Source organism: Micromys minutus (genome assembly GCF_963924665.1).
Source record: "Micromys minutus genome assembly, chromosome: 1".
Classification (NCBI taxonomy): Eukaryota; Metazoa; Chordata; class Mammalia; order Rodentia; family Muridae; genus Micromys; species Micromys minutus.
In genome coordinates this window covers 174,813,558-174,824,899 of record NC_137969.1, presented here as the reverse complement: position 1 = coordinate 174,824,899, position 11,342 = coordinate 174,813,558, and the positions used below count along the sequence as shown (strand labels likewise).

The 11,342-nt window shown below is 46.3% G+C and overlaps 1 protein-coding gene across 1 annotated transcript; it reads left to right on the top strand.

The window, feature by feature from the left end:
- Window positions 1-4,956, top strand: RPS7 (ribosomal protein S7). Its single transcript, XM_080936704.1, has 7 exons — window positions 1-39; window positions 233-316; window positions 403-474; window positions 1,507-1,650; window positions 1,982-2,046; window positions 4,233-4,383; window positions 4,848-4,956. Exons 2-7 carry the CDS (start codon window positions 242-244, stop codon window positions 4,923-4,925), a joined length of 585 nt encoding a protein of 194 aa, XP_080792830.1. The 5' UTR covers window positions 1-39; window positions 233-241; the 3' UTR covers window positions 4,926-4,956.
- Window positions 4,957-11,342: the final 6,386 nt, after the last annotated feature.

The following is an 11,342-nucleotide window of genomic DNA, read 5'->3' as shown; positions in this document are numbered from 1 at the left end:
GCGAGAGTTGTCCCTCTTTCCAAGCCGGCACTCCGTAAGGTAGGTTCATGGCCCGCAATGTGGCTGTGTTTTTTTTCGCAGAGTTTGGGGGAAAAGACTCTTGGGGGGCCTCCGGGACGGCAGACCCTGCATCCCGGGTTGGGATGCAGCCGATTATCCACCCTGCGCCCGCAGATGGCCCCGGTCTGGCGGCCCGCGGCCCAGGTGACCGGTGGCACCTTCCTTCCCTCAGGACGAAGCCATGTTCAGCTCGAGCGCCAAGATTGTGAAGCCCAATGGCGAGAAGCCGGACGAGTTCGAGTCTGGCATCTCTCAGGTGAGTTTGTCTCCCAGGTTCTCCTGATCTCTTGACCTCCGGCTCCCCTGACCCCGGCGTGGCGCCCACGTTCTCTGTTTTCGCAGGCGCTGCTCGAGCTGGAGATGAACTCTGACCTCAAGGCGCAGTTGCGGGAACTCAACATCACTGCGGCCAAGGTGAGCGGGGACCCCGGGGTGCGCTCACTACCCAGGAGTGTGGGTGACAGTGTAGGTACAGCCTCGAGGCCGGCCCTTCATTCCCGGGCAAGGGACGTAAAAGGCAGCAGACATGGGAACTAACTTCCCACATCAGGGCATTTTTCTAAGCGCGAGTTAATTTCTGCGCTTGATTGCTGGATTTTTTTTGTCTCTCACTGATTTTAGATAATGAACTTTTTGGAAGTGTCTAGACCCAATACGACCCCAAACTGGACAGCCGTTTGAGGATTAGTGAGTGTTTTCTGAGTTTAGGGATTGACAGGCGTTTTGGTTTTGCTTTAATGTTTATTTTGCTTCTGTCTGTGTATATGTGCTCCTGGAACTCAAAAATGGTTTTGAATACTGGAAACTGAACCCAGATTTTTGTGCTCTTGCCCACCTCTAGACGCAGGACTAGTGGTTTTGTTGTTTTTTTTTTGGGGGGGGGTGGTCCAATTTCATAATGTTGGACAGTTTTGAATTTGAAGAGCCTTGCAACAAAAATACTCGGGGCCGTGATGAATTTAAAGTTAGCCTTTGGAGATGGTTCAGTAATGTTGGGAGATTCTGAGATAGCAAGCACATGGCCAGAGTCATGATCTGACCCAAATCACCAGAGGGAATCTCTTCTAAGGTAGGCTGGCCTCCCAGCTTGCTTTGTAGTTGAGGGTGGCTTTGAATGCCGTTCTCCAGGGCTAGGTGATGGGAATAGATAAATCTCTGCATCTCTGCTGGCCTTTTAGTGAACCTTCAGGTGGGAAATAAATCCTGAGGATTCCACCCTAGAACACACTGAGCACCTCAAAATGAGGGTCAGGTTTTAACCTGTGAATCCCTAGACTATGTCCAAACCATAGGAAGATATTTAAGGGGGGAGTTGCTTGTTAGTTGTGGCAGAGTGTGACATTAATCCTAGCAGAGGCAGGTGCTTACAAGGGCCTTGATTCTAGTGGTATTTGAGTGGGGAAGGAAGATGGAGGTTGAGGACTTACGTGACATTTTTCCTCCTAGGAAATTGAAGTTGGTGGTGGTCGAAAGGCTATCATAATTTTTGTGCCGGTTCCTCAGCTGAAATCTTTCCAGAAAATCCAAGTCCGGCTAGTTCGTGAATTGGAGAAAAAGTTCAGTGGGAAGCATGTGGTCTTCATTGCTCAGGTATCTGCATAGCTCTCTATTGTCAGTTCCCAGGGGCATTCTGTTGGTGAGGATGCCAACAGCCCTGTTAGTGTAAAGCTTGGTGAGAGCCCGAGGCTGTTGGCTGTGGGAGTCAGTCTGGAGGGGCTGGTAAGTGACAGCTTGGGTTCGGGATTGCTCTTGGTGCAGTCTGCGGGATGGTAGACTGAAAAGAGGAGAGCTGCTGAGGCATTTCAGTGTGCTGAGTTGGGAATGTGTCCACAGGTAATCTTACACTTAAAGTGGACGGAGATCTCTTGAATTTACATCAGCGCACTCACTGTCTTTGTGTTTTTGTTAATTCACTTTAAAGAGGAGGATTCTGCCCAAGCCAACCCGGAAAAGCCGTACGAAAAATAAGCAGAAGCGCCCCAGAAGGTGAGTGTTCTAGTTGCGTCAGCCATGTTCTACACGACTCACTGGCTGTTGGTTTGTGTAAGGCAATGAGTGTGGCTCATGATGTGAAGTCCTCTCATTACATGTGTGTTGAGATTCATCCTAGATAGGAAATTTCAACGTATTCATATACATATAAATGGTGTGTGGTGTCTGTAGGTCAGGGATGTCATACAGGTGAGCCTTGCTTTATTCTGTGGTCTAAGGTGAAGTTATCTAGTTCTATTATTATTCTTATTTTAGGGTTTCTCTTTGTATATAGCCCCCTGTGTCCTAGAATTTGCTCTGTAGACCAGGCTGGCCTTGAACTCTGAGATCTGCCTCCAAACTCCAGGATTCAAGGCATCACCTGGCCAACTTTTAGGTTCCTAACCAGGGATAAAAGTTTGGTGTAGCTGAAGTGCTGGGGTGGTTTTGTTAAGGGCAGGGCATGGGTGGGTTTTCTGGTGCTAGGATGACAGGGTATATCGCTGTTGTTTGAAGGTGCTGAAGGTGTCTTCATACATCAGTCATTAGGCTTGGGCCTCCTGTTAATGTCTGTAATCCTATCAGACAGTACCATAGATCCCTACAGACCCTCGTGACCAAAAGTGTGGTTTTCCCTTATACTGCTAATGGCAATCTACTGTTGAGAAATACAATTCTTGTACTGTGAGGTGGTGCTTTTGAGACAGGGTCTTGTAACCCAAGTGAGCTTTGAACTTGCTGTGTAGCCAAAATTGCCCGTAAACTCCTGTCCTGTTGTCCAAGTACTGGGATTACAGGTGCACACCACCTTGCCCTGTGTTAATAATGGTACGAATTTACCTTAGTCTTGTTTTGAAAGCCATTGAAAAATAGCTGGTAATTGGGAGTGTGGATACATTCTGTAAATTCTGCAAGAAGGAAGAGGGGTAATGGTCACAGAGGGGAATCCATGGTGAGTTGTTGGAATGGTAGGATTTTTGTCATGATGCTTAGATCTTGGAACCTGGTCATAATTGCATATGAGGTAGCACATGTATAGCAGGCTGAGATTGCCTGCTATGGCTGCAGTGTTCCCAGTGACTTAGTGATTTCTGCTCTTGACCCCAGAGCCTTGACAGGGTGTGGTGGTCCTATACTAAAGTCTCCAGGGTCCAGCTTTGTTATGCTAAACTTTTGAGTTAACTCTTAGAATTACTTGGGTTCCCGTAGCTTCTGTTTTAAGGGAGCAAGTTGTCCATGTTGGTACACCTTGCTAGTGTGGTGGGAATGTGCCTTAAAGTGGGTAGTAGTGAGAAGCCAGATGGTTTTGTGAACATACAGAAAGAGGGTGAAGCAGAACATTTGCTATTTAGCATGTGCTGTTCAGACTGGAAGCTGTAACACTAGTGTCCCCAAAGTTTGGAATTACAGGTAGTTCCTAACTAGGGAAGGTCGTTGGCTTTTCAGTGGTGTGGAACCGTCATGCATTCTGGAGACACTAGTTGAGTTCTGAGTTTAGTGTTTTCCTCAGGCTAATGGTATGTCATGATAAACAGCCACAGTTCTGGGATGCCTTGCAATGACTGGATATGACAACTGGCACACACTCTTGGTAAATATTTGGCTGGGTTATTTCCACCTGGGATTGTAAATTGGGGAGTCATTTTGAAGCTTTGTCTGGCCTTGGGGGTGCTCTGAGAAGCAAGTGAATTGGTACTTGTACCTAATGTCTGGGCCAGGATCATAAAGCTGTGGTAAAACACTGTCTTTGGAGACGTTTGATCATGATACATGAGGTTGAAGGCCAGGGAAGGAGCTTGAAAGGTTTTGCTTAGGTGAATTACATGCCCTGGTTAAGGAAAAAATATTCCTACTGTGCCCAGATTTTAAAAGATCTTACTGCAGATTAGAAAGATATGAAAGCATGAGCTGATCCCATCCTGAGATTCTAGATGGTTCTATATGGAGATATAGGGGCTAGGGGCTGCTTAAAGCATATCGGTCATGGCTTGCTTGTCGCTCAGGGAGCCAAATGTGTTGGCTGGCTCCTCGTTGGCTTTGAAGTTGTAGGGAATCCTCACTTGCACACATGTGTGTCACAGGTGTGAGCCATCACACTTGGCTCCAATGTTAATTTGATTTCAGGAATCCGGACTTATTTTTCTTTTTATTCCAAGGGTGCCTTCTGCCAGGTAACTAACTTTGGTCATTTTTTTTTCCAGCCGCACCCTGACAGCAGTGCACGACGCCATCCTTGAGGACTTGGTGTTCCCAAGTGAAATTGTGGGTAAGAGGATCCGTGTGAAACTGGATGGCAGCCGGCTCATAAAAGTTCATTTAGACAAAGCACAGCAGAACAACGTGGAGCACAAGGTAAGGGCATAACATTCATAGGGAGGTTCAGGCCACTGGGAACAGCAGGTGTTAGGGTCCATGCATGTTCTCCATTCCTCTGTCCCGTCTGATTCTGTCAGTTCTGTGTTGGAGATGCTTTAGAAACTGAAACACTCTGGACCCTTTAACTTAACTAGGAGATAAGGAAGCAAGCTGGGTCTGTGTTCTCCAGTTTTAGACAGATAGTATGGCACCTTGGGTGAGTAGTGAATGATACAGTGGAAGGGTGTAGCCATCTTGATACCTGTTGATCCTTAGGTCCCCAAGTAGCTTGTTTGGAGTACTGTGAAGGAGCAGGCTGTACAAGTCCTACCTCACAGTATTGGAATTATGCTTGCATCTAGGTCAGGCATTAGAGTTGAAGAGGAAAACCACACAGGGTGTATGTACTAGCTTTCAGTGCATATTTAAAAGTTAGTGATGAATTCTATCTTCTTTTGCAGGTCGAAACTTTTTCTGGTGTGTACAAGAAGCTCACAGGCAAGGATGTTAATTTTGAATTCCCAGAGTTTCAGTTGTAAAGAAAATGACTAAATAAAATGTCATTCATAATATTTGGTTGTAGTATCTTTTTTCAAAATCTCAGAAGCAGCTTCCTGAGTGAGCTGAAATTTTCAAGAGAAGCCTGAAAGATGAGAAATGCACCCACAGCAAGCCATGTTGATGGCTGTAATTACATGATGTCAAAGTCATGTAGGTGTTGGATCTGGTGTGTTTGCAGCAAACAAATGACTTAACTGTCTGAGCAGGGTGAGTGCTGCCCTGTGTCCGTGGTGCTGTGAAACAGTGTGGGGGCTGGCTCTCACCGTCCTCTACCCTCCCTTTCCTCTGATGCAACTGTCCACGTTTTATGTCCTGTGTCTGTCTTTGGAACTGAGTCTCACTGTAGTGCAGGCTGGCCTAAAGGTTGTCTCCTGGTTTTGCTTCGCCCAAGTTCAAGTTAGGATTAGTAAGTCTCCATCAGGTTAGATTAAAATAAGTCCACAAGGTCAAGGCCTTGAGTGAGGAAGCTCCTAATACAAATCATGAAGAAGCTGCAGATGGGATGAATGTTTTGTAGAAAGGTAGCTGATCCATTCCCAAGCCTTAAGTTATGGCCTTAATTATTGCTGGATAAAGGAACAAGAGGCAGCCCCATATGCCATGCTTGGCCCTTGGCTCCTTTATGGGGAACACCTCCTGTTCAGACCTAAAAGCTGACAGGTACTGTATAGAGGCTGGTGGTTTGCAGGCATTTGGTGTTTGACTTCACTGTGCTTCATTCACTGTCCTTGGTGGATATGTGGTTGAGCAAAGCGTCTGTACAGGACTTTGTTCCCTTGTTCTTTCTGTTCTTGCCATGGGAGCTGCTTACCTCAGCTTACCTTAGTCACAGCCAGTAACTGCTCATGGTTCTGCAGTCTCTACATGCATGACGGTGGATTTGGGGCTAGTCGGTGTAACAGAAGGTCACAAGCAAAACAGGAGCTGACAAAAATGGTTTAGTGGTCTGGGGTCTCCCAGATGTTTTTCCAGAGGACTTGGATTCTGTTCCTAGTGATCACATGGTGGCTCATAACTGCATTTGACTAAAGTTCCAAGGAATCTGACTAATTTTTTGGCCTCTGAATACCAGACACATAATTGCTTGTACATACAGACCAAATATCAATACATAAAAACAATACTTATAAAAAATACTTCAGTTTTTTTTTTAAGATTTATTTAGTATATATGAGTATACTGTAGCTATCTTCAGACACCAGAAGGGGGCATCCAGTTTCATTAAAGATGGTTGTGAGCCATCATGTGGTTGCTGGGATTTGAACTCAGGACCTCTGGAAAGAAGAGTAGTCAGTGCTCTTAACCACTGAGCCATCTTTTCATCCTGCAATTCTTAAAAAAAAAATAGCAATTACCAAACAATGTTGTTGCCGTTAGTCTAGAAGCTGAGGTGAGCAGCAGCTCATCTTAATCATGGGACCAGGATCCTGATCCCCAGAGACTGATCCATTTATATTTTAGAAAGTGACAAGGGTTATCTAAGAAGCTAAGGGACATTCTCTTTCCTCCAGTTTAGGGGAGTATTGCAATTTTAAACAGTTGTGAGGATGTTTGGGTTACTAAGTGGGAGTTCTTAGTAAGACAGGATGTGATTATAAAAGAATACAAGCCTCAAAAATATTGTGAATTTTTCTTGAAAGTTCTTGTAGCGATCGCCTATCTCGCCGGCAAGGAAGACGCGCCACAGCAGGATCCTTCTACAGGCGTTTATTTCGGGTTTGATTGCAGTGGAGAAAGACCCCGAGCCCAGAAACCAGCCCTCCTTATATATGCTTAGGAGGACTGTGTCACCACCGGATTACCCTAATTAGCATACTCGGAGTCAGCGATAGTCAGCAAAACAGGCATATGTGCATGCGCACTTAGGTTGTTTATCTCAAAACTGGCCACCCTCTCTTCGGGCTGGGCGCCATCTTGTAATGGCGAATGCGGTGGCTTCCCACAGTTCTCAGTAGATTGCAAAGCCAAGAAGAGATTTCCAGTTGCAGGATCACCAACAGTGACCTATGTACCTTGTGTCCCCTACCCGAGCCCCCAACTTCATCTTTCGTGCCCCCTCTCAGTTTCCTCCAGACTGGGCTTGACTTTACTGGCCTGCCTCTTTTTTTCAGGTGGCCTGGAACTTGCCAGCCTTTGCCTCAAGGATTAAAGGCATGAGCTACCATGCTCAGCTCTGCCTCTTAGTATTACTGGCCGAGGATTTGCCTCCCATAGGTTGGGATTACTGTTAGGATCCAGCATAGGCTCTACAGACCTATAATGTCCATAGTCCCAGAATGTGAGGTAGAGAGAGGAAGGCCAGCAGTTGAAGGTCATCCCCAACATAGAAGTTGGAGCCTTAAAAATAGCACCTAAGCTGTTCACTCTGGAGGCAGAGGCACCCTGGTATACATGTTGAGACCAGCCAGCTCTGAAGTGGGACCCTATCTCAAAAGCAGAATGCTCATAGCTGAGGTGCTGGTCATTATGTTGCTGTCTCAAGTTTTCAACCATATTAACGAGACCCAGCAGGTAGGCAGAGGCAGACAGATCTTTGTGCGATCTAGGCCAGCCTGATGTACATCCAGAACGGCGAGAGCTACATGATGAGATCCTGTTTCAACCACAACCAAACAACAAAACTAGTATCTTGTCAATTAAGGCCCAGTGTTAATACTTTTATCCATTAAAACTTAAAAAGCTGGGCCTTGGTAAATGCCTTTAATCTCAGCACTCCAGAGGCAGGTGGATCTCCAGAGTTCAAGGCCAGCCTGGCCTACAATTCTGTCTTGAAAACCAAAACAAAACAGCATTGGGATATGTTTTTGTCCCAGTGTTGGTGTAAAAGTCAGGACAACTGGGAGCTGATCTTTTGTCCACAAGTGGGTCAGTTTGTAATATTCAAACTGCTGAGTCATCTCCCTGGCTTATTAAACTGTTTTTGTGTGGGACAAGACCTTAATATGTAGTGGCCTTGAAGCCATGTAGTTCAACTGCCTGTGTCCATAGCGCTGGGATTAACTCTTAGTGGTAGGTGTGTTAAGTACAGGTTTCTATAATGCAAAGCCCTAGGCTTGATTCCCAGCACACTGTCCCCACAACCAAGGATTAAAATGCCACAGATAGAGTTACAGGAGTTATATGTGAATATGTGAACAAATCTAATGGAGGTTTTTCCATTAGAGGAACATGCAGAGGACCCACGTTCAATTCCCAACATTAACTGGCTGGCTCACAACTGTCTTTAGCTCCAGGGAGCTGATGTCCTAGCATCTGGGCCACCAGTCATGCACATGGAAGGCACACACATCAATCATGAAGGCAAACACTGAAAATCATGCTGGTGAAGCTGTCTGAGCTGTTTGTGGCTTTTACTGCCCAATGAGGACCTCAGAAGTTTCCTGACAGTGTATAGGACACATTGGAAAGTAATTGAAGCCCAGTTACTTCTGTTACTTTGATCATTAAATTGACTTCTTGAGGCCCCACACCTCTCCTTGAGCTTCTGGCGATTAGCAATTAGTTGGATATGGGGAGATTGCTGGGTACAGGAAGGCATTGTCTTAAGTTTTCGACATTACTAAGTTAACCATACTCCAGTAAACCATAAGTAAACTGTTTAAAAATGAAAAGATTGGACAGATAGTTTCATGTCAACTTGTCACAAGCAAGAGTCATCCTAAAAAAGGAAATATGAAAATGCCTCCGAAAGATAGACCTGCATCTGTAAGGCATTTTCTTAGTGATGGAGGGGGAAGCCTCCAGCCCAGCTGGGTGGTGCTAACTCTGGGCTGGTGGTTCTGGGTCTATATGAGGGGAGACTGCACAAGCCAATGAGCAACACCCCTTGATGGCCTCTGCATCTGCCCCTGCATCCAGGTTCCTGCCCTGTTCCTGACTTCCTTCAGTGATGCACTATGGTGTGAAAATATAAACCAAATAAACCCTTTTCTCCCCATTTGCTTTGGTCATGGTGTCCATCATGACAACAGTAACCCTGACTAGGACAGATGGATGATAGGGAAAGAGCACTGGCTGCTCTCGCAGAGGATGAGAGTTCACTTCCCAGCACCCACAGCACCCACACGGCCGATCACAGTTGTCTGTAATTCTAGCCTAAGGGGATCTGACACCCTCTTCTGGCCTAAGGCACTGCACACACGATGCACAGACATGCCTGCAGGTAAAATACTGGTAAAAGAAAAAAGTTAAGCTGTGGGGCATCTGTTGGAGAGAAGGGAATTGGCAGGAGTGGGAGGAGTCAGAGGGTCATGAATGGTGAATAATTAAAATATATGCGACTTGTACAAACACCCTCTTGAGCTTGGCTACCAACTTCATGAGAGCAGCAGAGACTACCAAGAGATCCAGAGGGTCAGTCCTATTGATTGTGGATGTTTCTTCGCAGAAGGGGTGGGGATGAGGACTGGGCCCTCACCTGATCCCAGCTATTTATAATTCTGCCATAGTTGCATACAACATCAAGGGCTGGGAAATGTGCTGTAGTGTTAGAGAAAGTAGAAGACTAATGGACAGGAGCTTCATCTATGCCCGTGTCCGGAGCTGTCATCCTTGCTGGTGTGACTGACACCGATGGCGCTGTCACCCGGGCTATTTCATGCTCTAACATCAGTAAGCCCAACAAATCCATTGGCTCCTCAGATTGGACTTCAGGGTTGTCTTGGGAGCCTGATGAGGCAGGCAGATGTTTGAGTTCCTGAAACTAAAGAATTGTCAAAAAAATTTTTAAATATTTTATTAAAAGATAAGTCTACCAAACGACTCAGTATGCCTTTAGAAGTAATTGCTGACTTACTAACTGTCCTGGGAAGGCTCTTTGTTTACCTCACTGGGTGCTCAAACCTTTCTCAGAGACGGCTTGGAAGGACAGTGAGAGGACTGAGGATCCCCATGTGTGGTCCATGTTTGACAGTGTCCACTGTACAGTTGCTCTCGGTGCTCATTTTAGTCTGACTTTCTGGCTATGAGGAAGCCACCCTGTGGTTTGTCATTCCTGTGGCATGCCATCATGTTTGTATGTTTGTTCTTTACTCCTCGTGGTCACGGGTTGGATGATGGTTCTGCTAGGACAGTCACTATACCCAGCAAGGACTCCTCTCTTCCGTCCAATCAGACTCTTGATTCTGCCCCGGGGCTGTAAAGCTGCTTGACGCATAGGCCAGTGTGGAGGGCTCTTGAAAGTTGAGTAAGGCCAGTCACAGCCCATGTGGGGCTGCTGAGATACTGCAGTAGACTTTCAGTGATGTCCTGACAGCCGCTGTGAGGCTGGCAGCGGTTCCCAAAGTGTCTCTAGACCAGCTGCCTCAACCTTGAGAATTTAATACAAATGAGCAGGAGCCCTCTGCCTCAGAAAACCTAGGTCCTGGAGCTGGAGAGATGGATGGATCAGCGGTTAAGAGCAGTTGATGCTCTTGTAGAAAACTGAGTTTGATTCCAGCATCCACATGACAGTTCACACCGGGATGTATCTCCAGTTCCAGGGGATCTGATACCCCTCTCTGGTGGCTTCTGTAGGTACCACCAGTGCACGGCTACTTGGGAGAACACCTAGGCAGGCCCTCTGGGCATCTGATGATGCTCACTTTCCTATACCACGGCACATAAATGGTGTAATTCAGAATGTTAACACTGGACAGAGATATCTTTAATGGTTAAGACCTTTTAACTAGTTGGCAAGAAGAGAGAATTTTTTAATCCCTGCACCCTGGTCTTTCTGCTCCTCTGTATCCCTGAGTGACTAAGCTTAGGGATAAGGGATGGAAGTGCTGTGTACTCTCAGGGAACTTAGACACCCTCGGTGATGAAGGCCTTTGGGGAGGTGGCCGTGGTTAATGTCCTCATGGGCAGTGTCTCACAGATACAGCAGCACGTCCGATGTGACCCCCAGTAAGTTTCCCATCCAGAGCAGAGTGGGTTTCATGTGACTCCTCTATCCAAACTCCATGGTTATCTCAGAGAGATGTATAAACAGTCACTGGATTTGGGCCAGTCTTGTTCTGGCCAGGAATGGGATGGTCTATGGGGTCAGGGCAGAGGAAAGCAGTGGTCTGCTTGCAGTGGAGGAGTGGACAGTGCTTCCTGGTGATACCAGAGTACGCTTAATAATGCAAGAGTTCTAACTTACAGTCTACTCAACATAGGCAAGTTAAATTGCACTAGTTTTGCAGTGGGGAGTATTTTTAAAACTGTTGACACTTAAAAGAAAAACCCTCAGAGTGGGCTGGAGACAGGTGAGTCAATTGTGTTTGCCTGGTGTTCACAAGGCCCTGAGTTTAATACCATACTAGGGCGGACTGAAGATTCAGAAGTGGTGGCTCATACCATTCCAGTCCTAAGAGGTTGTAGCAAGAGGATTGCCTCTAATTTGAGGCCAGCTTGAGCTACGGAATATATTG

Coding starts and splice junctions, on each gene's coding strand:
- RPS7 (XM_080936704.1), top strand. CDS start 242: ATGTTCAGCTCGAGCGCCAAGATTGTGAAGCCCAATGGCGAGAAGCCG. Junction 475..1,506: donor TCAACATCACTGCGGCCAAG/GTGAGCGGGGAC, acceptor TTTTCCTCCTAG/GAAATTGAAGTTGGTGGTGG. Junction 1,651..1,981: donor ATGTGGTCTTCATTGCTCAG/GTATCTGCATAG, acceptor TTCACTTTAAAG/AGGAGGATTCTGCCCAAGCC.